General features: G+C 47.3%; 2 protein-coding genes across 11 annotated transcripts in view; both read right to left on the bottom strand.

Moving 5' to 3' along the window:
- Window positions 1–7,491: 7,491 nt before the first annotated feature.
- On the bottom strand, window positions 7,492–15,218 carry OTX1 (orthodenticle homeobox 1). Its single transcript, XM_036872325.1, is given in 6 exon segments — window positions 7,492–9,751; window positions 11,050–11,201; window positions 12,159–12,233; window positions 12,236–12,363; window positions 14,378–14,530; window positions 15,128–15,218. Coding segments are annotated over 4 exon segments (1,065 nt in total). The 5' UTR covers window positions 12,255–12,363; window positions 14,378–14,530; window positions 15,128–15,218; the 3' UTR covers window positions 7,492–8,932.
- Window positions 15,219–18,730: 3,512 nt separating this feature from the next.
- Window positions 18,731–26,205, bottom strand: part of EHBP1 (EH domain binding protein 1) — a 336,395-nt gene continuing 328,920 nt past the window's right edge. For 9 of the 10 annotated variants that reach the window (XM_036872664.1, XM_036872662.1, XM_036872660.1 and 6 more), the window contains 2 exons: window positions 20,034–20,148; window positions 18,744–19,815 (listed from right to left, as the gene is read on the bottom strand). In XM_036872664.1, coding sequence (XP_036728559.1) covers window positions 19,650–19,815; window positions 20,034–20,148 — 281 coding nt within the window. In that variant the 3' untranslated portion in view covers window positions 18,744–19,649. Of the gene's footprint in view, window positions 19,816–20,033; window positions 20,149–26,205 lie in introns of all 10 variants that reach the window. The other variant, XM_036872669.1, reaches the window with a different exon arrangement.

Consider the following 26,205-nt stretch of genomic DNA (forward strand, 5'->3'; position numbering starts at 1 on the left):
GCAAAACAGTTGAGAGTCCGCCTGCCAATGAAGGGGACATGGGTTCAAGCCCTGGGCCGGGAAGATCCCACATGCCGCGGAGCAACTAGGCCTGTGCACCACAACTGAGCCTGCACTCTAGAGTCCACGAGCCACAACTACTGAGCCCGCGTGCTGCAACTATTGAAGCCCGTATGCCTAGAGCCCATGCTCCACAACAAGAGAAGCCACTACAATAAGAAGCCCGCGCACCACAATGAAGAGTCGCCCCTGCTCGCCGCAAGTAGAAAGCCCATGCACAGCAACGAAGACCCAACTCAGCCAAAAATAAATAAATAAATAAAAATTTAAAAATATATATATAAAAGAGAAATGCAAGAAAACCACTACTATAAATTATAGGATAGTGGTTACCTCTGGGGAGACAGAAGTGCTTGTAATGGGCAAGAGATACTCAGGGATTTCTGTGGTCCCAATAATGCTCCACTCCTTGACCTCAATGTGGTGATTTCGTAAGTTGATAACCAACTGATGAAACATACATATACATTTTGTGGACTTTAAAATATATTTTATAACTTAAAATTTTAATGAACTAAATTTTGAAATGGTCTTAAATCTAATAAAAGATGTAAGAGTAAGAAGTAACCAAAAGATCTTGATTCTAAGGATGATTAAAAGAGATAAAGAAAACATGCTATCTAATCCATTTAAACTAACTGAATACCACAAAGAAAAAGGACAACTCTATTTCTGAGATAAACTACATTTAAATCTGTTTCAAGTCTGATGACTGGATTTCATTCTTTCATTCACTCAACAAACCTTTGAGACCTACCATGTGCCTGCCATTGCGCCAAGCACTTCAAGTAATGGAAAACTTAGCCCTATCTCTTAGCCTTCTCTTACTCTAGGACCCCCACTGACTTCTAATCCCTCTTGGAATAACAGATTTAGTGGAATACAATCTTGGGGAGGGGAGTGGATCTCAATTCCAAAATGTACAAATGAAAAGGCATGCAGGGGGACTTCCCTTGCTGCCCAGTGGTTAAGATTTTACCTTCCAATGCAGGGGATGCAGGTTCGATCCCTGGTCGTGGAGCTAAGATTCCACGTGCCTCACGGCCAAAACACCAAAACATAAAACAGAAGGAATACTGTAACAAAGTCAATAAAGCCTTTAAAAATGGTCTACATCAAAAAAAAAAAAAAAATCTTAAAAAAAAAGGCACGCAGGAATTATCAGGTGCTGATCTGAAAACACGATTAGTTCATGTCTCACCCAAAGAAATACAGAGAGAGAAGAGATGCTAGTTTTTTTTCTTCTCCAAACATTAATAAAAATGAACAGACAACCTTTGTTTTTTTACATCAGGTAAGAGGAAAACTGAAGAGGTCAGTAGCAGGAATAGAAGCATGAGATGAACGGTTTTTAAAACCTGAGGAAATAAAGATACAATTTAAACAAGACTTCTGCTTTTTGCTTTTCAATAAAGGAAATCAGTATCTATAAAGTTATGTGATCTATATTACTCAACTTGTTAACCCATTTTTTAATTTTCAGAGTTAGCTCTGAAAAATAAAATTTACCCTAAAATGAAAAGGATTTGCTCAGTGAGATTTTTAAAATTAAGCTACAAACTTCAAAACTTGAAGAGAAGTTCTGAAGTTAGCATAGTTAGAAAAAAGATTCCAAATATCTGTTAACAAATAAATTAAGCCTCATTTACAAGTCATTAACCGAATCTCAACTCCATGTCTGGTTTACACAACTTTCCCTGTATTAGACCTCCTATAACATAGCAAAGCAATATTCTGAGAAGCAAAAAAGGCTCAGCCAAGAATAGAAAACACTACTCATAAACATGAAAAAAACAGGAATTTTAAGATTACTTAGAAATTAAAAATTAGTAAGGAATTAAAATTAATAAGAAATTAAAAGGTGAGATAGACCTGGTATGACTAGTCTTCTCATTTAACACTCTGTTAATCTTTCCGAACACTCACTAAATGATATTGAAGTGATGCCCAGGAACATAAATGTGATAATGTCCTAGGAAATAATTTTCAGTTTACCAAAACTCTAATTTTGAACTCAGATAAAGCATGTTTGTTGATGTCAATCTGGTAATCTGATTCGTAATATGGTGTCTCTTTTTAAAATTAATGTTTGTTAACATATTTTAGGTAGCTCTTATAGCCAAATGAACATGGAATCTGAAGACCGAGTTCTGCCAAATTCTGCCATTTACCAGCTATGTGATCTTGAGTAAATAACCAAACCACCCTGAGCCTCACACCAACCAACCTCACAAGACTTGAGAACAGATAAAGAAAGTGATTTATGTGAACAATATTGTATGAGCCCCAAAGATGGGAAGCTCAGTTTCCTCAATACACTGCAAAAACTACTTTCCACAAATTAATAAATATTTTTACTCACCTTTTATTATGGGAAAATTTAAATACACAAAAGTAAAGTGTGAAGCTGTATGTATTCTCACTCAGCGTCAACAATTAAAAACTCATAATAATCTTGTTTCATCTATACTCCACCCATTCCCTCTCTTCCTCTAGTATTTGAAGCAAGACCCAGACATCATATCATTAACTTCCTAAGAGCTAAAAGTCAATGGCCTCTTTTCAGTGTATATACACGTATATGAAGTCCAACAGAGAGGTGTGAGCTAGAAATATGAATTTGTGGATCACCAGTAATGAAATCAAGAGTTGAAGCCACAGCTTTGGATGAGGTCAAATATCCATGCTTGGGAAACAAGAAGATAGATTCTTGTGGTGCTCCTTTGTCAAAAAAATATAAGTAGATATAAGCACAGTTTTTCTACCAAAATAGAAACCCTATGGATTTTTCAAAGGCCTATAGAACTTTCATATCCTATGGTTTTAACTGTTTTTCTGCCTTAAAAAGTGTCCCTATAGATATTAATAGCCACTACTCTAAAGGATTTACCAAAATCCCTGGGACAATAATAGACATAATTGATGTAACATCAAATTTAAACACTAATATTATGACCTATCTCAAATCTACTTTTCAAAGTATTTGTTGAGAACTTGCTGCTCCGGTTATATTTTCCTTTCTCTTTAAATTGTAGAAACCTGTTTTATACTTTCTTTTGTATGTATATTACACAATAAAGTTTTTAAACTAAACTTTAAAAAGAAAATATGATTCCTGCATTTAAATAGCTATGACAGATGATGGTATATCTTATAAGCATTTAGAGCTTTGAACAGACATAATATTTGTGTACTAAAAATATTTTATAAGCTCTTTAGACACCAAGTTGTTGAATCAAAGACCATTTATTCCTACATTTTAATTAACTTTACCCCAAATGTCAAAATTAGTTATGATTTATTTATATTCTACTTCAATCCTGAAAAAATTGTGACTCAAGTTCCTTAAATCCTAATTTTACAATCCACTTTAAAAGAATTTCTAAATTTCCTAAAATAGTTTTTATAAGATGTTCAATAAAGATTAACCTTTGAAAAACAAAGTACTTATGACACTTGGAATGGAATGGAACTTTGTGTCTTTTATTTCATTAGCCACCAAGTAAATTATTCAAAGAGGGTAGGAGGGGTACAATTTTTAGAAACACAATAGATTTTCAATGTTTAAATTTTGATAGGTTGGCATTAAATTGAGCCTAAGTACTATATGATTAGAAAGAACTCCAAAATATTTTTAAGCATATCCCTATCTTTGAAATAATAGTCCTAGAAATAAGAATGTATAGTTTCATAATTAGGAGATGGATTTTAGTTGTGAGCACACCATACATTTCTTTGCTTTATTTTTTTCCCTAAGCAAAAACTGGATATATTTAAAAGTAGTTTCAACTTTGACTATTTTATGTAACTGCCATTTCACCTAAATAACTGAAGGTTTTTTGGAAATATTTTTGATTTTTGAAAACTTTTGGAAGGCTTCACCTAAAGTGTTGTAAGTAAAATCCAACTCATTTTAAAAGCATGATTAAAGAATCACTAGGTCAAAATGGCATGTTCCCCTCTCCCACCAAAAAAATCCAATTCTTTTTTCAGATATCAATAAATATCAACAGGATGATTAAGAAGCACAACTGCTTTATCAGGATCCATCAACTAAACACAGTCCCTCCCCCCTCCAAACCCCTCTTTTTCAAATAAGTATATTCCAGACACTCACACATTTAATTAAACAGATTCTTTCTTAAAGATAATGGAGATGTTTTCTCCTTGTCAAATAAGCAATGCATTGTTATTACTCAGTATTCTTTTTTAGTTGGTGGTTTTTACTATAAGTATTGTTGAATATAAATATTCCTTAGTTAAAATTAATGAGCCAATGAGCTTTTTTCATTCTCATTTTAGACAATGGGGGGAGAGACAGTATGGAAAATATAGACTAACTCGTTGAGAACTTGTTAGGTTTTCAATTAAGGAATTTTATAAAGATATCTTGATGCTGTTCTTAAATTACTTCTGCAACAGAAGCCAAGTGGTTTTTTTTTTTTTTTTGGTCTTGAATAGTAATGATACAGATTTTCTTTACCAATAATGTATATATTAACTACATTTAATATATCAGATACATTTTATTTCTGTATCTCTAAAGAAAACCTTAGTGCCTGTCAGTGCCTAATGACATCAATAACATTCATTTATTCTGCCAAAGTCATGAATTTATCATTTTCACAACTGAAAAAAAAAATCACAATTTATCTGTGAAACTATTTTGAACAAAATATATGAAAAAACTGGTAATTTTCTTTTGACACAAAAATTGAAACCTCTCGGTTTTCTGGTCTCTGAATCCGGCATGAATTTGCTGACATTCGGTGCCTTTTTACCTGATTTTCCTCTCACGTTTAATACCCCATAGAATTTTTAAATTTAAGAATTTTTTTCCAAAAAAAAAACCCCATTTACAACGTTGAGAAATGTTGTTTCCATATGCCCTCAGTAGCTACTGACTAACTATAAAATACTGAAAAGCTCTACAACAAACGACGTTACTTCACTGAATCTTTTCAGAGCTTCAGCAAATTAATGCGGTGCTCCTGAGATGGTTTTAAGAATTTTAAAAAATTATTTAAAAAACACAAACACGACCTATCCTTTAGCCCTAAAGCACCTCACATACGTTCACTGTAAGGTAGACTTTTTTGCCCCCAGAGTCTGAGCAGAGAACACAAGCCATGAGTAGAAAACATGAAGATTTCGTTGAGCACTCAAAGGAACAAAACTGTTGACGTCTTAACGTTGCTAAGTGTTCTGAAGTTGCTTAATCTCCTTAAATTGCTTCAATTCTAGCTGCTTCCATTGTGTCACCAACACCAAAACCCAAACAAACCTCTTCCCTCAGAAGAATGGCGAGCTGAGGGCGGTTCTCAGAGAACCTGCCTGTAACAGGTGGCCCGGAAGGACCTGCCGCGCTCCCGCCGCCGCCGCCTGCACTCTGCGCCGCTTGGGCGCCCCCACCCCGTCCGGCCACTTCCGGCCGCCCCCGCCGCGGCCACGCATTTTCCCCGCTCCCCCAAGCTCCCGCGTCCCGGCAGCCTGAGGTGTCCCAGCGCCTTCCCGCTCCCGGTTTCCACTCAGCGCCGCGGGGCCTCGGCGCAGGCTGGGAGGCCCTGGAAGAAGCACGTGCCTCTTCTCGAGGCCTAGTCCCCCGGGCGGGAACTCCCGCCGGGCCTCCGCGCGCCCGGCCGCTAGTCCCCGTCTGCCTGAGTACACGGGCGCCGAAGCTTCTGGAAGCCGCCGAGGGGCCAGGCCACGGGGATGCATCTCACCTACGTGCCTGCAGCCTCGGCCCAAAGTGTGAGGTTCTAGAACATACCCGACAGAGTTCGGCCAAATAACAAATGCGACGAAATTGAGCCCCAGGGGGTTGAGTACCTTGCTCCGAAGGCCACACGGTTGTCCGAGCGGGTGCAGAGCCGGATCTCGTGGTTTCATTCCACCGCGCAGCCAGGAAGACCGCTGGGCCGCACAGAACCCGCCTCAGGGAGCTGCGGGTGGAGGCAGCCCAGAACCTCGAGCGGCCCTGGCGGCGGCTGCGTGAACCAGGGCGGCCCTGGGGAAGGCCAGGCAGGGTCGGCTGAGGAGAGCGCCCAGTAGGCCCTGCACCCCCGGTGCCCAGGCTCGTGCCGCGCGAGCTGGAAGCCTCTTTGCGCCGGCCGGGACTCCCCGGCACGTGTGGGCCCCGCATTCCAGGGGCCCCGCCGCACACCGAACCGGCGCGCTGGGTCGCCCTCAGCCGGCAGCGCCGCTGGGCCAGGTTGGGAGGGGCCGTGGCTGCGCCCTCCTGCGGGCCTTTGCGGAGTCGGGGATATTGGGCTTGTTGGTAGGAAGGCGTGGGCCTACGGAGTCCGAGACGGGCCTACGGAGTCCGAGACGGGCCTACGGAGTCCGAGACGGGCCTACGGAGTCCGGAGGGCGGACGCGGCTGAGAGGTTTTCCCTCCAGTCCGGGCTCACAGCACTGAGACCTAGCTCGGCGCGGGACCCTGGAGGAGGGGGTCGTTCTCCAAACCCGGCCTCACGTTGTGTTCTCAGGTCTTACACGGAATGAAAAGAATAGGGTGTGTCGGTCACTTCGCAGGAAACTTTTCGTTGTTTCCTTATTTCCTTCCCGCCCATGGACAAGTTGAGCAGCTTCTGGGCCTTACACCCAGGAGGTTTCAGACCAGAGTATGGACTCTGGGTCTTCTGGAGGATCATCTCACCCCATCCCCACCCCTACCCTGTCTTCCTCAGGGGAAGGTGGACCCGTCCTTCCGAACCCCCTTGTGTGAGCCAGGAGTCTTCTTCCCCTGCCAAAGTGAAACGCGTCCCTATCGACTTTTCTAGATTTTGTGTTTGCGTTTTAAAGAAACTTAGCAATACGAACAAAGATATTTTGGCTACTTCTGGCAGGGTCTGAGGGTTTAAAGGGACATCTTAGCACGTGGAAGGGATGACTCGGATTCCCCCGGCCTCCGTGAAGCCACCGGGGACAGCTCAGCAGAAAGGAAGGTCGTCTGCTGCCAACATGCAAGACACGGATCGGTTTTTTGTCGTTTTGTTTTCTTTTCCTTTTTGGCTCAGCTCTGAGAGCATTACAGAGCTATCCTTTCCCGCCTCCCGACCCTCTTCCCCTCCCCCTCTTCTTTCTGGTGCAAGCAATTAGGGTGAAGAAATCAGTGCCAGGCTCCTGCCTCTGAAGAGAAAGGAATTGCTTCGGGAATTGAGTCCTGACACCTGTCTCTGTCCTGGATGGCGAGAGGGGATACGGGGTCAAAACGCCTGGGGGAAGAGGCCGGGCTGACCGGGAGGAGGGGACCCTCCCTAGGAGAGCATTTCTTTGGCCTCCAGCTTCACACGGGTTATTAACACGCGGGTTATTAACACGGGGGTTTCCTCTTTTTAGTCCCCTCCACCCACCCAAGACCAGGACCTGGGCTGGAAGCAGAAGAGCAACACTGACAAGCCGTTCATTAATTTGCATTTATTTTCGGGAAATAATGTAGATAAAGGGGGCGGAAGGGGACTGCCTTACATTTCAACAAGTAATTTGCGATCTTCACATCGGACAAATCAAATTTACAAATTACTTTCCCACCTACTGGACGAAAAGGCCAAAGCCAAAACTGATATACAGGCGTGGGTTCTCCGCAGATTTCGGAGAATGAAGGTGCACTAAAAACTCACTAGGCAAAACAGGGTTGTTTAAAGAGAGAGAAGCCGACAGAGGAATTGGAACCAGGGTTAGGGGCCTGGGTTTGTTTGTTTTTCCATAATGCTGTATTTTTTATTTTTTGTTTTCTTTTGGTTTTGATCTCTTAATTGGAACTGCGACCCTGTGCTTAGACCTGGTGAAGGGCTCAGTCCTGCGCCCCGGCCCAGACTAGCCCCCTCCCCTGTACCCTGACTTGGCTCTTGCCTTCACACTCCCAGACCCTCCCGATCCTCCTCCGCGCGCAGCTTCCTGAAACCAAACGATTCTCTTTAATAAATACACAGAGGGAGAAGGTGTGAGAGGGCAGGGAAGCTTTGCAACAACTGAAAAAGTAAAAGCGCCATCGTTTGAGGAAGAGAGGAAAGGGGACAGAGGGAAAATATTTTTTGTTTTTGTTATATATATATGTGTATATATATATGCTGTATATATCTTAAAGTTCTATTTCTTGGGCTCTAAGACGAGATATGCTCAGTTCAACCAACAGCAACTAAAAAGTTTAAGTGGTCCCTGGAACGGACCTGACTACATACAGCATTCCCGCCGAAGCGGAAGCCTGAGCCAGTTCTACGCAGGGCGGGGCTGTGCGCGAGAGGCTATGGGTGCGCTCCTCCCTCTGGGCCTCGTCCCAGCGCATCCGGCTGGAGAGGAGGAAACGCCGGGAAGCTCTGGTCTGCAGGCGGGGAGCGGGGCTTAGGGCAGCTGAAGGGGCGGCAGTCTGCACGCGAGAAACGCTTAGTGGTTGTTTTGATTTGGAGTAGAGCATGGGTGCACTCCAACAGGCAGACACATGCCAGTTAGTGACTCCAGTGTCCAGAAAGAATAAATTAAAGTGTAGGGCTCAAACAGCAAGTCAGAGCGAAGAGCCTCCGAAGGCTGCAAGCGCATAACTGTCCAGAAAGACTAGAAGATGGTGACTTAGGAGTTCGTTAGGGGTTGAGGAGGGGAGCACACAGCTCTCCCGTATAGAACTTGTGGGCCAAGCCGAAGCACTGCTCCCCTCATCCAAGGGGTGGGCAGGGTTTGCACATCCCCCAAGCAAGTGGCACAAAGATGAGGGCGGCAGTGCAGCAATGGGCATCTTTTGGGAGCATGATATTTCGGGTCTGGAAAAGCCGAGGCAAAGGCGGGCAGTGCAGCAGCAGCAGCAGCAACAACTGGACGGGGACCACGGAGGGCGCAGGTAGTTGCGTTTCTTCTTCTCTTCCTCCCACTCCTGGGCTCACAAGACCTGAAACCTCCATGAGGCTTGGTCCTTATAGTCCAGACAGTCAGGCGAGTTGAAGTTGAGTTTCCAAGCGGAGGAAGCGGCGGCGGCGCCAGGCTCCTTGTAATCCAAGCAGTCGGCAGAGTTGAAGGCGAGCCCCGAGCCGCCGTAGCCCTGGTGATGGTGGTGGTGATGGTGGTGGTGGTGGCCTGAGGACTGGCTCAACGGGTGGTGCGCGTGGGGATGGTGGTGATGGTGGCTCGCCATGGAGGAGGGTGCCATAGGGCTGAGCTGGTGCGGGTGGTGGTGCGAGTGCATGGGCGCTAGATATGAGCTGCAGTCCACGCCGCCAAAGTAGGAAGAGGAGGGCGCGGGGTAGCCCTGGCCATAGCTGCCGCCCTGGCCGTAGGACATGGGATAGGAGGCTGCGGCAGAGGCGGCGCCTGCGGCTACCGAGCGCTGCATACACGATGCGTTGCTAGGCGCGGCCAAAGGCTCGGGCACCGACACAGAAGCGGGCGCTGAGCCGGGCGAGATGGAAGCCGGACTCCAGATGGACGAGGCAGCCGGCGTACTCAACGACGACGGGACTGCCACCGCCGGGTTCCCGCCCAGGCCTGCAGCCGCTGCAGCCGCCGGGTTGGCAGAGGCGCTCGATGCGGAGCTGGAGGACGAGGCGGAACTGGACACAGCGGGCGGCGTGAACTGGCCGCTGCTTTCGGAGCCCGAGCTCTCCCGCACCGGGGACGACTTCTTCTTGGCTGGGCGGCTCTTCGTCCCGCTCCCGCTCTGCTGCTGCTGGCGGCATTTGGCGCGGCGGTTCTTAAACCAGACCTGCAGCGGGCCGGGTTGGGGAGAGCGTGTCAGGGGGAGAGTAGAGCTTGCCACTCCCCCGCCCCTTGGACCAACACCCGGCCTAGGATCCGCATCCCTCTCCTATCGACGCCTCCTCCCCTCCCCATCTCCGACCCGGCCAGACCCTGCATTCCCTGCGAGCCTCCACCCTCCCCCATCCTTCTGCTCAAAGACCCTCCTCTGGCAGAGTAGGGATGTGCACTGCCCCCCCACGCCCAGCGCAACTCTGCCGGAGGGCGGAACATTTGTGTCTGTCCAGCCAGAAGTTCAGCCATCTCTAAACTGATGCTGTTGGCTGCTTCCCAACAGACCTATGTATGTTTGGAGGCCCTGTCTTCTATGAATAGAGCTCAGTAAACTGCGGAGAGGCACAGAGCAGGCCGCGGAGTGGGGGACAGTCCCCGAGTTTGAGGCTGGAGCCCCTTCGCCCCTGCAGGTCTGGTGCTGGGCAGGGCGAGAATTTGGATGGGAGCAGGAGCAAGGCCAGGAGGCTGAACAGAGGCAGTACTCGGGGGACTAGGGAAGGAAGCCTGGGCAGAATTTCGTTGGACTTCTTGGCTCCAAGTGGGGAACCAAATGGGACAGTCATAAAGTTCTCACTCCTCTTGGAAGGCCCCGGTACAAGACATGGCATTCCTGTTCTCTCGAGCCTCTGGGGGAAAAAGGCAAGATAAAAGGCCTTTGAGGAGAGTTCTGAGTTATAATCCGAACAGTATTTTCGGGTCCCTTTCATCGCAAAAACAGAAACAGCAAAGCTGGTAGCCAGGTTTTGCGTTCAGCATCCTCTCCGGGCAAAGGAAATGTCTAATCAAACTGGCGCCACCCGTGGGGCGCACTCCCAGACAGGGCACCAGGCTCTGGCCAAGCCCCACTCTTCCATTTCCAGGATCCCCGGGATACAAGGCAAGGGCGGAGGAAGAATTCAGGACCCGGAAGGAAACTGCCAAGTCCTGGGGCGGCCAAAGAGGCAGGGGCAAGTGTCGGGCTCTCAGGGCACGTTACCTTCGGGAGCCTCGCTTGTCCTCCGGCAATCCTAAAAAGGACTTTGGATAGCAAAGGCGCCCCGGGGCCAAGGGCGGAATCCAGGGCTCTAAGCTAGCTCCTCTAACTTTGGCCCCTCTGCCAGGCCCGGCCCAGCGCTAGGGGGAGTCTGAGAGGGGCTGAGAGGGGCTACCCAGCCTGTAAGCCCGCCCCCACACCAGACCCCCCTTCCCAGGCCCTCTCCAACCAGCCCCAGCACCCCACCCCCGACCCTGAAGTCCCGCGAGCGCGCGCACCTGGACTCTGGACTCTGGCAGGTTGATCTTGAGCGCCACCTCCTCGCGCATGAAGATGTCAGGGTAGCGAGTCTTGGCGAAGAGCGCCTCGAGCACGTCCAGCTGAGAGCGCGTAAAGGTGGTGCGCTCCCGTCGCTGCTTCCGCGGGGTGGCTGAGGGGAAACGCGGGGGCGCGTCGGGTCAGTGGTGGCCACGCGGACTCGCGCTAGAGGACGCGGACCGGCCCCTGGCAGGCCTGAACCAGGCCGTTGCAAAAGAAAGCCGAGCTCCGAGCAAAAAAACAACTCCCCAGGGAGGCCGAGCCTGACAGCCACAGGTGGGAGAAACTGCATGTGTGAGCGACTGGGAGCCAGTGTCTCTGGCACTCCAGGGCTGCCCCCTTCCCTGCCTCTCAGAGGTTAAGAAAGGAAGAGGAGTTATGCAATCTTTCTTCCTTCACTTCCCCCTCCCAACACTCTCCCTGGCTGGAAGGTGGGGAAGGGGTGTGCAGAAGCACGTCCTGGAAAACACTTTCCGAGGGAAAAAATGGGGGTGAAGGAGTGGAACCTAGAAAAGACAGCCAGGATTCGGCTCAAGTCTTCCACATCAACAGTGCAAAAGTTGGTGCAGGCCACCCGTCTAGAGGACAGTTTAATTAGGGAGGGAGAATCCCCCTCCTCAGCTCAGCCAGTCGCTTTGCATAAGGCAAGCTGGCCCTTCCTCTAAGGGCCTAGCGAGTGTCCATATTCCTCGTTCAATGTTGGGGGGAAAGGCATAGATCCTCTCTCTCTCTCTCTCTCTCTCTCTCTCACACACACACACACACACACACACACCACCCATGAGAATCGAATCCGTGGGTAAATGCGCCCTGTGCTGGCAGTGGGAGCACAACAGGAGACAAGGTGCCGGTGTGTCCAGGCAAGGAAGGCTCACGTCTCAAGTTTTCGCCGCCCCGGCCGTCCTCACCGACCCGCGATTCTGCCCTGCGAGCCTGCAGCGTGCCCTGCTCCATAAGCAGGACTAGGCAACCGGTTCCCTGGCCGATCCACGACAAAGTTTGTGCTTAAACCCGAGAGGCTGGGGATCCCCAAGACTTGCAGGGGCCGGGGGCGGGGGCCGGTGCTCACCCGGATAGCCCACGGAGGGGTGTAGGAGGTCCATAGCCGGCCCGGCTAGGCCCAGCCCGTTCATGCCGTAGGGGGTTGTTTGAGGTAAGACATCATGCTAACAGCTGGGTGGAGGCGCCCCGAAGGATCCAGGGGCCGGGGGCCGGGCGCAGTGCGGGGCTCCCCTGCGCAGTCCTTCAAGCTCTGTTGCGTCTGGGGGCCCGGCCTATGGAGACATGAGACACACAGAAACCGTCATTCCGAGCCATCACGGCTGCCTCGTCTTGTCCGAGGCAGGAGTCACAGGATGCGGAGGGGACGCCGGTTATGGAACTGTACCGGGCGGTCAACTCGGCTCTGTAAGGCCTTAGCCCAAAGACCACAGCTTCTTTTGAAAAGTAAAATAGCTGGATCATGATCACCTCTTTTCGGGCTTGGAATGGGCCAGACACTCATAGGGCGACACTAGGAGTGAGGAGAGGTTAAAATCAGGGCCAAGCTTGGGAGGGTCAGAGCCTGAACCGCAGAGTCTGCTAGGTCCCAGACTAGGCAAAATTCTGGTCGGGTGGGAACGGGCCTCACACTGCACAAGAAAACATTTTGCTCGGCCCCCAGGCGGCAGGAGACCCAGAGCATGAGGCGTTGTTTCGTTTTGTTTCAAACGTTTTTGAAAGTGGGACGCACAGGTAGATTCCGGAGAGCCCAGGTGAGGCACTGCGGAGGGCTAGCGGCACCTGAGCCTCTCCGGGACGCATTGCCCACCTGGGAGAGTGCGACCTGCCAAAGTCTCCTCGGCTGGGTCCCGGCCTCTAGAGCCGACAGCCGCCCTTCCAGTTGACTTCTCTGTGGCCCAGCCGCTGAAAGACTGCCTTACCCGGAATCCCACCCACACCTCGACCACAGTTTCGAGCCCAGGTCCCGCAGAGGCGACCAGAAAGCGTCACTGTACAGGTGGCAGTTCTAAGACGCCGCCCGAGGTCACCGGCGCCTCGCCACAGCCGCAGGCCGTTTTTCGTCAACGCAAGCCGGTCCTGGCTGCGGACAATGGGGTCCCGGCTGGGGTTGAAAGGTGACCTGCCCAGCGCCCCCAAGGGTCTGGCGGATTGGGAGGCCTGAGTGCAGCAGGTCCGGTGCGCTCCCCGCCTATCCTACTAGCTGAAACCCGCGGCCGCAGGACCCGATCGAGACTAGAGAACTAGGCCTCTGAGGCGTAGCTCGCTCTGACCCGGGCTGGAAGGTCGACGCCTGGCTTCCCCAGCTGCCCCAAAACTGAGGCGCTACAATCAGGAGTCAGGAAGTGGCGCTGGGGGTGTGGGACTGAGACCCCAGAGGACCTGTCGCTTTACCCCGCTTCAAGGAACTCAAAGCAGACCTGGGACCCGGGCTAGAGAGTTTAGGGAAAGAAAGAAGTTGCAGCTAAAGAAGCCTCCCGCTCCCGTCCCCATGGGACCTGGGCCGGGAGAACCTAGTTGCAGGGAAGGCGACAGAAGGGAAAGAGCCTGGGCTCTGGGGCCGAAGGAGAATGGGACTCAGCCGCGGCGACTCTCTTCTAGGCTGCTGCGTGAGTTTTCAAAGACTTTCTTCAACTTAGCACTTCAGCTCGGTTACTTCGGAGGAGGCGGGGGAGGGGCGCGGGGCCGCAGCAGAGATCCGGGGTCCTCAGCGCAGCAAGAGGGGAGCCAGGTCGCCCCCCAGCCCCGCCCACGTGCCAGGGACCTGGGAAGCGGGGGACCCGTTTTGAGGACGGGGAGGCAAGAGCAACCGACGCATTCCCAGAGTCCCGGGCGGCTCCCGGCTTTCTCCTTACCTGCCCTCAGCTGCCGGGGCCGCTCACCATCTACCTCGCCACCCTCACACAGACCTTCCGGGCAGCCAACCTGCAAAACAGAGCAGCACAGGAATTACCCGCCGGGTTGGGCGGTTGGTCAAGGACCCCCAGATTTCTTTCTTTCCCCAACTTCCCTCCTCCCTTTCTCTTTCTTTCAGTGGCTTTGTGCGTTGTCCCTCCAGGTTTCACTTTATTGCACACACACACTTTGTTTGCAAAGCCCTACACGCTCCAGAGACACTGCCTCGCCCGGGACCGCGCCGAGGGGCCGCAGGGAGGAGGGTGGGGGTGAGAGGGGCAGAGCTGGGAGGTGGCTCGAGGTTGCCGTGGCACTCCGTGCAGCGTGGAGGCGGGTGGGGGCTGGGGAAGCCCCGCAGAGGCACTTCGCAAACTAAATAAATCAAGCGATTACCTTGTCGGAGTGGCTTGTCTGGCCGGGTTGTTTAGGTGATTGGAAATGTAGCCTGATTGAAGATTGATCACCTTTCTAATGCCCTCCCCGGGTATGTGAACGCGAGGTGAGTGCGTAACCGGGCTAGGCTGCCAATCCCTGGCCCCGCGCGGGCTGAGTGACAGGGAGCCGGGCAATGGCAGCACGAGCCGGGGGTTACCTCCGCGCACCCCCGCCCTCCCCCGCCCCCTGCACCCCGCCCTCACCGCCCGCCCGCCCCGCCCCGGTCGCGCGCTAACTCCGGGGCTCGACTGGCGGCAAACGCGGCGCAGAGCGACGCGAGGAAGACGAACGCAGCGCGGGAGCCCAGGCCGTGGAGGGGACGCCGGTCCCGAGGCCGCCCCGGGGCTCCCCGCCCTTCTCTCGCCCTTTTGGCGCCCCTGGAGGGAGTGGCAGAAGGAGGCGAGGTTGCTGGAGAACCGGTTCTCTCGCTCTCCCGCGCGCCACCCAGCTCGGCGGCCCGGTGGGCGCGAGGACCCGGGAGCCGCGGGCTAGAGGGGAGCGGGCCCCCGGCCCCTCTCCCAGCGCCGCGGGCCCCAGCGTCTTCATTCACCGCGCCACCACCCGCAGAGGGACGCCGCGGGCGGCTCGTGCTGGCACAGGCTACTTTGCCGAGCGCGGGAGCAGCTCCCAGTGCGCAGATCCCGCCTCGGCGCCTCAGGACTCCCGCGCCCGCAAGCAGCACACCGCAGGGGAGGCACGGCCACTTACCTGCTCTTCGGCGTCTCCTGGGGTTCCCAGTCCCCACGAAAGGTGTTTGAAAATCCTAAACGCTTCTTTTGAAATGTTGGAGCCCAGAGTCCCCTCTCCCTTACACACACACTCTACTTCTGAATCGAAAGGTTTGGATAGGAAACTTTCTCTTTCACACTGTCTCCTTCCCGTTCTCCTTTTACAAGGGACAATTTGGTGGAAAACGTGGCCACAGACCCCTGCCCTCAATTTCTTTCCCACATGCCGCAGGAGCCTCCTTGAAGCGATCTCCCCGGATCGTTCGTACTGGCGAAGCCCATTTCCCAATCGAACAAACTCTCAAACACGTCTACCTGGGTGGACTTGTCAAAGCGAGAGAAAAAAAAAAAAGTGTTTTCGCCCCAACACTGAGTAAGGCAATTCTTTTAAATGGCACCTCCTCCTGAATATTAGGCACTTTACTCCCTTTCGAGGAATTCCTACCGCTTCTTCCTAATCCCCCCTCCCCTCCACCTCAACAGGCGGAGTGAAAAGTTTGAACAGGAGTAAGTGTGAGGGCGAGTCAAGGAGCCACCGGGCGCTTCGCGGTGGGGAGCGCGGGCGCTGCGGGGCCGCAGGGTCGGGCACCGAGAGCGGACCAGGCGCGGGGCGAGGAGGTGGAGGAGAAGGAAGGGGGAGCCCGCTGAGTGAAAAGGGGGCCGCGGCCGACGCTCTTCAAAGTGCTTCCCCCTCCCCCAAGCGACACTTTCCTTTGGAGTCCGAATAAAATACGGATAACAGAATATGATGGAGGGCCAAACTGTTTCCTAACTGCTTCTCAAAGAACCCGGGAGATCTTCTTAGGACCTTAATAAGGCTTTGGTCGGTCCTTTTGTTGATCTCTCAAAATCAACTCCTTCTAATTGAAGTTGGAGCTGAAAGCGAGCTAATGTTCAAAGAAAAGTGGCCGCCAGCCGACTAACGAATTACATTTTTTTTTTTTGACGATGAGGGAACATCTAATCAAAGGGGCAAAAGAGGAGGGGTGGGAGTGGGGAAGTCTGAAGGAGAAAAGGTTTTACAAGATCCTTCTCTGGTTCACAAAAGTCGGCGACACGGCTCTTCTCTCCAGAACAAAGACACCGCGGCCCCATTCACAAAGGGAGAGAAAGAGAGAGAGAGAAAACAATAAAAGAACGGGGAGAGGAAAGAAAAAACATGAACAAGAAAAGACTTAACAGGAAAAGGAACTGCGCAGAGCGCAGCGCTGACCCGAGCGGGGACCACACCTTTTGGCTCGCGCAGGCCCCCGCGGGGAATAGTCCGCGAGGCCCCAGGACTCCGAGCCCCCGAAAATGTGCAGAGATTTAAGGAAAAAAACGAAATACACCCCCGCTTTCGGTTCTGGGGAAAGGCGCGGGCTGGAGCGCGCTAGTGTGATGGGGAAGGGTATGCCGGCGCCGTGGGGTGAGCTTCGGCGGCACTGCGTCCCTAGCCCGGCGCTACCCCGGCCGGGGCCCTGCGCGCTGTGTGCCTGGGTTTGCCCTCCCAGGCCTGGGTGCGTGCCCTGTCCCAGTCCGCAAACTCTCGCACTCCCGCCTCCTCCCGGCCCCGTTTGGCTGCAGCTGCGGCGCTCGGCCGAGGTCCGGCGCGGCGAGGTGGGGCGGCAGTGCGCGCTGGAATGTGCTCAGGCGGTCCCCAGGGCCCGCCAAGCGGGAGCGGGCGCTCTCGGTTCCAGATGCTGCCGCGGTCTCGGGGAAGTTGGGAGGTATCAAGTAGCACGATTTTTTTTCCCCCTAATGAGAGTATTTATCTAATCCCAAATTGCAGGCGAATTTTTTTAATGCTCAACCCATAAAACCCCGGGATTAAGAGAAGAAAGAAAAAGAGAGAAGAGGGGAGAGGGAGGAGAGTGGAGACGGGGGAGACTGAGATGAAAGTTTCTTGTATGTGGCGTAAAGACTGAGGCGGCCGCTTGCTAGGCAAATATCCAGGTGGGAGACGCTGGGCCAGAAGCCTCGACCGTTCCAGCAACGGCCCGCAGCTCAGGGAGGGGAAGAGGGGGCCTCGCCCGGTGAGGGCCTGTGGACTCAGCTCGAGGGCCCCGGGCCGGGGAGGGGGCGTGGGAGCTGGGCCCTGGCTTTAGCATCCAGGTGACCTCGAGGCCGGGCCAGACTCTGGAGGACACTCGGGGCAGGGGGAGGGGTTTGGCTCCGGGGCCCTGGGATCCTGGCCAGGGGCGGAAGTTCTGCACCGGCCCGCGGGCTGTGCCCAAGCCAGCCCGCTGCCAACACTCCTCCTCCTCGGCGACCCCCGGGCCCACAGCTTCTTTTGCCGCCGCGCGGGCTTTCGGATTGCCGGCCTCTAGGCGTGCTGGGCTCGCGCCTGCGCCCGGAAGGCAGCCTCTGGGCACCACGCGACGAAATCCGGATGCGGCCGCCCTCGCCGCGGGCCTGACCCGATGGTCCCCGGGGGCCCGCGCTCCGCCGCCGCTGCGGGGCGTGCGGGCGCCACAGAGCAGCCCAATGGAAACCCCGCGAGGCTCGGGACTGAGGCAGGAGGGGCAGGGAGACGGGCAGCAAATCTGGGGCTAGCGAAGGATTGTCACTTGGCAGGTCGCGAGCGGCTTGGGGGAGCCGCCTCTCTGCGAGGCTCCGCGAGAGGGAAGGTTCCCCGAATCCGAATCCTGCGTAAATGGAGTGGGTGCCGCCGGTCACCCAAGCCCCAGGCTGCTCCGGGCTGATGGTTTTCGTCTGCCGGTTTCCCTGGGGTTAGGGCCGGGTTCTGAGAGCTTCCCCAGGAGCGGTAGCTCCCTCTGCTCTCCTGCTCTAATAAAGAGGGCAAATACCCGATTTTCATTTAGTTCTGATAACTTTTCAATAACTTCTTAAAATTCTTGTCGTGAAGAAATTCTACCGTAGTAAGGTTTTATCATTTTGAAAGACTGGCGGCTGCACAGTTTTCAAAGGAATTTGTGTGTGTGTTGGTATAAATATTTGTCTGTATATGTACATATATGTATATGTGTATATATGTATGTATGATCTAGGCTAACGTATAAATGCTAGTGGACTGTTTTCTCTGTCTCCAGACTTGTTGAACGAGCTTTCTTTGTTTCAAGACACCTCTGTAGAGGAGTGATGGAAAGTACCATAAAATCGCCAGTTTTTTCTGTAGCTTAGAACTTCTGGTTGAAAGTTCCCTTTCCCTCATCTCATACACACACCTGCACACACTTACCCCCTCCTCCCCTCCAACAATAACCCTCTTCCTTTCACTTCGGCATCTACAGTCTTGCCGGTTATCAGAAGTCATAGTTCTTCCTCATATGAGTGCAAAATTATAACAATGGAAAATTACATTTTTTTCAGTGCTGTGGAATCACAAATTTCCTCAAATCGTCAAGAGATGACCCTCTAAAAGATGATAGTTTACACTGCTTAAGAAAATACGACTAATTGCTTTTCAATTCACATTCGTGTGTCAGCAGGGCCCCTCTGGGGTGGTGTAAACTTATTCAGCTCCAAATACAGCCCAGTATCCTGCCCTGCATTCAAGAGGACCATTTTTCCACATGAAAAGTCTTATGAATACAAAAACTTCTCCTCAAGTTTTCATTGCAAAGAAGTAGCAGCAGTGTTTAAGGTAAGAAAGTTTCTGCTTTTATTGAAAATTTATATATGACTCAGTATTGTAATAAATAAACAGATAACCATTTTCACAAAAATGACAGTGCTATGCTAGAGAAGAAATATTAATTGGAGGATTTACTCATAATGGCAAGACAGACTTTTATCAATACAGAATAAATATTAACACCATTCTTGAGCCAATTTTGAGACCCAACAAAATGTAGGAACCAAGCTAGATGTAATAAATAATTATCCAGAGAAAAAGATGGCGCATTCTCAAATGATAAGACTGCCTTTGTAAAGTGATGCATGTCAATTAGTCCCATCCTTACAGCTCACTTCAAATCACAGGACTTGTTTCAGGCTACGTTAAAGGGCCATCCTCCGAAGAAAGCAGAGAAGTACCCTATTATCTTCATAGTGAAACGCAAAACAACTGCAGAAAATCCCACTGGTAAATAGAACACAGTTTAATAAGTAAATTGAAGATGATCTAACTATAAAATTTAGGTAACAGACTCAGTGTTACATATGGCAGGACTGGAAAAAAATCATTCATGACATTTTCCTTATCCCTCCCTCTTAAGCCCCCTCCCACCCCTCATTATGCTATTAACAATAACAACAACAACAAAAATGTTTTAAAATTTTCCTCCATCAAAAAATGAGGGAAAATAATGAGGGAAGAGTTTTCTTTTCTTTCTTATTTGAACAGTTTCTTGAACACTCCTAATACCAATCACTCACAAGATGTCTGTGCAATCTATTTTACATGATTTCAAGGAAATGATTAACGCACACCACACACACAATCCTTAAACAAAGCTATTTCGGAGTTCTGTACATTGTCTGGAAAAAAGGGAGGAAAAGAGGTGGTGGTAGTGGTAAAGAAGGACAATCCAGCCAAACAAAATGTTAAAAGTTTTAAATCAACAACGAGAATGACTTTTTCTGGTCTGGGGACCCAAGACTAATAAAATGTTGGTCAAGATTCTGGTCTGGCTTCTATGAAGAACACATTTCTCTTCTTTCTTGGCCATCTTGCCTTTGTTTTGCTCCAGAGTTCGCTCCAAATGCTCGTCTTCTTCTTCGGCCCTGGAAGTCAAACAGGAAATCAAATTATTTTTCTTCTTGGAGCGCAGAGCGGCACTCTCCTCTCGCCCCGCATTCCGAGCCCCAGAGGGAACGGGGTTCGCGGGGCCAGCAGGAGGCTGCCCCGGGCCACCCGGGACCTCTGGGACTGAACTTTCCGAAAACTTCTCGGCCCCTCAGCAGGCGGCAGAGCCTCGACCCCAACCCCACCGCCCACTTACTGCTTCTCCTGCGCGTCCAGGTCCCTGACGAGCGCGTCGCGCTTGTCCACTAGGGCCACCAGCTCATCCAGCAGGAGCTGCTCGCGTCGCTTCTGGGCCTCGGTCTTCTGCCAGTCTGCAGGGGACGGGAGGCTCCTTACCACCCGGTCCCCCCACCCCACCCTGCCCTCCCCTTCCCGCCTTTTCCAGTCCCCTTTTATTTCTCTGCAAACCATATTACAGAGCCACTAGCTAATGTTTCACGGAGAGCTTGGCCGTCGTGGTGAGGATTTCGCCCCTAAAACCCTACTTTCTAAGTATTTTCCGTAGATGGAGACGGCTACGGGCTGGGCTGGAACCTGCAAGAGACCAGGTGTGCTCGGTGGCCAGCGGAGGTGCGCACCTGATGTCAGCCAAAGTGGGGGAGGGAGAGCTGGAGGCCCAGAAGAGGTCGGCCCGAGCGGTGAGGGGGGAATGTGGGTGAATGAGGAGGCGGGAAGCAGAGACGGGCGATAAAATCACCCTGAAAAGGCTAGAGAATCTGCCTGAGAACCTATCCTCCTCCCCCACCCCCATGCTCACCCCATACAGCCCATTCTTCGCTAATTTCCTCTTCGCTCTATTTTAGCAGTTGGATGTATCTCACACTGGGCGCCATATGCTTCACAATAACTTTAAAAGTAGTGAATCGGCTAATTAGCATTTTTCTTTGAAGTAAAAAATAAATTTGCTCTGCAACATTACACTGCCGCTCTCGATCGCATCACAGCCAGTTTTCTTTTGGAGAGGTTTGCTGCGTGGTTTCAAATCAAAGCACTTTTGCAAAGGAAAAATTACATACTTCTTTTTGAAACCCCGGTTGGAAAATCCGATGGGCAGTGCTCCTTCCATGGGAAGGGGCAGTTTTTTGAAGGTTTTAGGCCCCAATAATATATTTCCTAATCATTGCTGGTCTGATAATTTCCTTAAGATGAGCAGCAGTTTCGTTTAATAAAAACAGGACCAAATCGAACATTTAAAGCACTTTTGAAACCAAAGCCAACTGCTCTCTGGCCAGACTGTAAGGGCTTGTAGCTGTCAATCAACCCCCAGTCTACCCCGCCTCCCTCATTAGGAAGGTAAACAATGAAAGAAGAAGTAGATGATGAGGCAGATAGCCGAACAAATGAGGACCTAGAGGGAAACAGGACACCAGCTTAAAAAAAAAAATACCCTGGCCACTGACTCATGTAGCCCCCCTCCCCCAGCAAATGCACTTTCCAAAAAACAGAGAGGAGTGCAATCCTTTCTGGTTTCTCTCTTCTCTCTCCATTGCCCTGGGCAATCATGTTAAAACTCACATGGCTGGTGCTTATTCAGATAAACCCAACAATGCACACCGCTGGTTACCATGTGAATCTTCACAAACCACACAAGAATGTGCTGGTTCAAATCCCCCCGACCCCCTCCAAAGCAAAATTTATTCAAGACAGCAAACTGCTCAGCAGCTTTATGAAAGCAAATGGAGCTAGAGGGAATTCTATCTTGTATTTACAAATTAAAAATTAGATGCATCATCATGCAATAAAGGTTAGAATAGCAGCAAAAAGCTAGAATAATTTATTCTATTTTATCACTATTCCTTCATTACAAGCTCGAATACATACACACATATATATTAAACATGCCATATATTAATTACCCACATTCGATACAAAACATAACAAATAAGTACATTAAATAATTGGTCACATTACATTCTTATTTAAAAAGAAGTGAAGTATTCTATTGCATAGAGAGGAATAAAGAAACTATTGCTATGGAAAGTTTTTTTCTTAATGTAAGAATTTAAAAAATAATAATGAAACAGCAAAATTGGAGAAAAGCCATATCTATCACAATTTTACTCCTTGGATTTAAATGCAACTGAGGTCAGGAATGCTGGACAATTTTCTAATCTGGTTCTTGTTCTTAATCAGTTTCATTCTACACAGCAGATAAATTAATAGACTCTCCAGGTTGGAAAGATCTTAAAGGTCATCTAGTCTAATTTCAGGTAACTGTAGTTCTAGAAATATTAACTCAGAGAAAAACCTGCTAAATTTGTAAAAGATTTGTAACTAAATTTTATAATTATTAAGATTACCAATTTTGATGAATATGGATTTTTCCATTTCCAACCTCAAGAAATCATTCTGATTATAAGCTTAATTTATAATTCTTTACTTCCAAAACATTTTGATAAGAGCTTTACTAATGGGAAATAAAATTTCTCCACTGTAAACTTAAAAAATATAATTAAGTTGAAAATTACAAAAATTTTTAAAGAAAAAAATAAATTTTAATGACACATAATCTTCTTGATTAAATTATTCCTTCCCTATACTTGCCAGTCACTTTTAAGGTTTTAATTAATAATTAGAAATATCAAGATTTCTTTAATTTTTTAAAAATAAGGTTTTAACAATATGGATAAGAGAGGAAACAATTTTATATTTTTAATCCCTTAAGTATTGAATAATTTAAAAAATCTTAACCTTTTCCTAGCTCAATAGTGACATTTCACATAACTGTAACAAAAACATTTTTAAGTTATGAATATTTAGGTAATTTTCATCATCTCACAAATTTAACCGACATTAGAATTTTAAATGTTTCAGCATAAATTTATAGGATTTTTCATATTAAATTTGTCATTACTACATTAATAACTATCTACAAAGAATTAGTCAATGTGGAGAAAATAGCTATGCGCAGTGAGTAGATTTTACACTAGCAAAACTACTTTTACTTTGAATTTGCTTTCTCACAGGAGTAACTTTATACACATTCACACACATGTTTGAATGCTAATTTGGGAAATTAAGTAAACTATTTTGATGATTTAAAAAAATTTGATAACACCTTTAAAACTGATCAAGATTCACATTTGTATGTTCAAGGTCTACATTTAAAAATTAAAAAATCCCTCTTTAAATAGCTTCACCTAGATGTAATGTCATGTTTTAAAAGCCTGAATGTAAGTTTATGTGTTACTTGTTATACATTTTAAGAAAGGATTATTCACCTATAACAGCTAGCTAGATGCACTGACTTTGGCTTGGACAGACTACAATGTGGGTTCTGATTAATTTAAAGATTCCAGTGTACTTTTGCTACAAAAGCCATATCCTCTCACAACAAATAGGATTAAGTTTTGATGCTGCATTTGAGCCAAAGTGTTAAAATAAAGAGATTCTGTTTATGTCTATCTGCACTGAGCTGTTTTGTTAATCTAAAAAACTCTTTTTTTATATATAGGGCCAATTATTCATTCCCTGATTCAGTTTATTTGCTGAAGTGATAATTACCTTGGAAAAAAGGCAAAAGAAATACCTATAAACACTTTAATAGAAAGGACCTAAAGTTCTTGTAGTAAACCTTCAACCTTGCCACTATAAATAAGCCTGGCACTTTGATGAAAATTAACATTAGTTTTGTAAAGAGCACATTGGGGGATTGCAGTCAAGTCTTATCTTTAGTTCCAGTCAACTAGCAATCCTGAAAGAGTTTGCATCATCATCAGAGCAGGCCATTTGATAGGATTCTACCGCTGTACCTAATCAATCTATGGAAGACTGTGGCTGTGCTGTGTAACAAAGCTAAAATAGATTTACAAATGGGGTTTTAGGGGATAAGCTCCTCCACAGGATTACATATTGATTTTAAATATAAAAAGCTTATCATATAAGCCATAACTACAAAAATAGTGAACCTATGCATAAATCCCTTTAGAAGAGCACCCACTTCAAACTCTAAGCCAAAGAATAAATCAAGATGTACAAAATCCTAGAGAAGATCCATTTCTTGTGCAGAAAATGAACACACCACTTTCCAAAAGCCCACCCCAATGTGTGCAGAAATGAATTTATCTTTCCTGAGGGGGCATTAAATAATCTGGAACAAAAAAACTATAGGGAAAGTATCTGAAGATGTTTGTTAGCTTAAGGGATCCTACAACTTAGCTCAGTAGAGTGAAAACTCCTGCAATGAAAACACCTCAGGGGAAAAAAAAAGGCCAAAGTTATTATGGATTCTCAGAAGAATGGATATATTGAATGTTATTATTATTATTATTTTGCTCTCAAACTAAGTTGTTAATACTTCTTTCACTGGGCTATGACTATTAATATTCTGTGCTTTTCTCCGTAGTTAATGGTTTCAGTAGCAGATTATTCAAAAATATTTTAGTTTATTTATTATGAAAACCATCTTATGGCTACTAAGTAGAAGAGATGGGAAAGAAAAGAGGAAGGGACTTTAAAACAAAGGAAAGCAAAACAAAACCAATTAGTGTTGCCTGTTCATGTGTTTTTCTGTGGTGTTTTAACACTCTGAAAGACTACTAAATGTGTGTCCATTCTAAGGGCTGGCTCAGAGGATACTGTCTTCAAAGAAATGATGATCTCGATGCTCAGTATCTCTCTAGGACAGCCCAGGCCACATATTGCCCAGGCTAATGGGACAGGCCTCTCTCTGAGAAAGTGTCTTTATTTGTAATCAACAGGCTGCTTCTTTCCTCAAGTCTCTTTCCCCCCCTCAACCAGCAATAGAAACTGGCTGAGAGATTTAAGGCACAATCACATATGGGACAATAGTATTCATTAAAAAATAGAACAAAACCACAAAAAATTAACAATTGTATTAAAGGTGTCTGAAAAGAAAAACATTAATTTTTTTTTCTCTTCTTCAAAAATATTACTTTCTACTGCTCTTCCATGTGTACAAGGGGAGCCGGCAGAAAAATGTTAGATTATTTAAGACTGTCGGTCTATTATATAGGGATAGGATGGCCAATGAAACTGGGATGTTTTATATGTATTATGGCCCTCCTTTAAAGATGGTACTATTTGGTAATAATACTGGTTTTGGGATAGAAGCAATATCTGCCTTAAAACTCAACTGTATTGTATCAAGCTGTATCTTAGGGATGATTTAACTTACTATACATGAGAAAGTAAAGTTTTAAACATTGTAATACTCTGTACTGAGCATAATATATAATGAATCTATAAAGAATAAATTGTATAATGAGTTATACATACTATGTACAAACACATTTTATATTATACATACATATATATATACCATATAAATAGTATTTGCTATACCTACTTTTCCAATGACTATTTAGCTTTCCAATCTCTTTTAAAGACTATACCATGACTACAAAAATTATATCAAGAGAAAAATACCATTTAGTATATTTGTGCATTTTATTCAGTGTCAAGTTTCACAGAACTTCTTAAATAATTTTGACAAATTTTATAGTCATTATTAGTGATATAATTTGATAGCCACTTTAAGGAAATTAGCTGTCTGAAAGCCTTTTAAATAAAGTAAATCTAATTTCTAAATTAGGATATACAAATGTTGTTACTCATATTTATCAAATGAGATTAGGAATATAAAAGTAAGAATAAAACTTCTATAAATGTATAAGATACTATTTAGATAAACAGCATGTATTTTATTTACTAACAATATTAATTAAAATATTTAAAAACATATGGTTTCATTTGGCTTTCTCTTACAAACTTAAATTCCCAGTTTCTGAACTAATTAGAATTGACTTCTTATGGATCAGGTACCTTATCAGGTGAAGAAAGAAATTACAATGGACAGTCAATGCGTTAAGAGGTCAATACAGAATAGGAAAATCAATTTGCATTGATTAGACAAAAGGTCCATTTTACAGAGCCCAAAGGATTAGCTTTTAAGTGGACATCTTTGAACTATAAGACATTTTCAACTAAGAGGTATAAGGAGAACAACATTCTAAAATAGTAAGAATTTTAAAAAAATAAGCAAATATAGTAAATGCCATAGTTAAGCTAGCTGATGTTTATTGATATTATGAACCATGCTTAGGATTACTATATATGTAATTCATCTAAAAGCTTTATATAAAGTGTGAAAGTGTTGCATTTATCTCATATGCTGGAATCTTTGCCTGATTATTCACTTAATAGGAGCTGGAATCTTAAGAACTATAGCAGACTGGACAGTTACATATTTGTGTTGACATCAATTAAATATTAAGGTAAAATTTAGAGTATGAATGTGAAAAATCAAAATGATAGATCTTTCTCAAACCACTTTAACTTGCACATAGTAAAATGTAATGAAATCATTTAACTAGTTATATTTTCCATTTAATGGACATTTAAGCTTA

Source organism: Balaenoptera musculus, chromosome 13 (assembly GCF_009873245.2).
Source record: "Balaenoptera musculus isolate JJ_BM4_2016_0621 chromosome 13, mBalMus1.pri.v3, whole genome shotgun sequence".
In the NCBI taxonomy this organism is placed as follows: domain Eukaryota; kingdom Metazoa; phylum Chordata; class Mammalia; order Artiodactyla; family Balaenopteridae; genus Balaenoptera; species Balaenoptera musculus.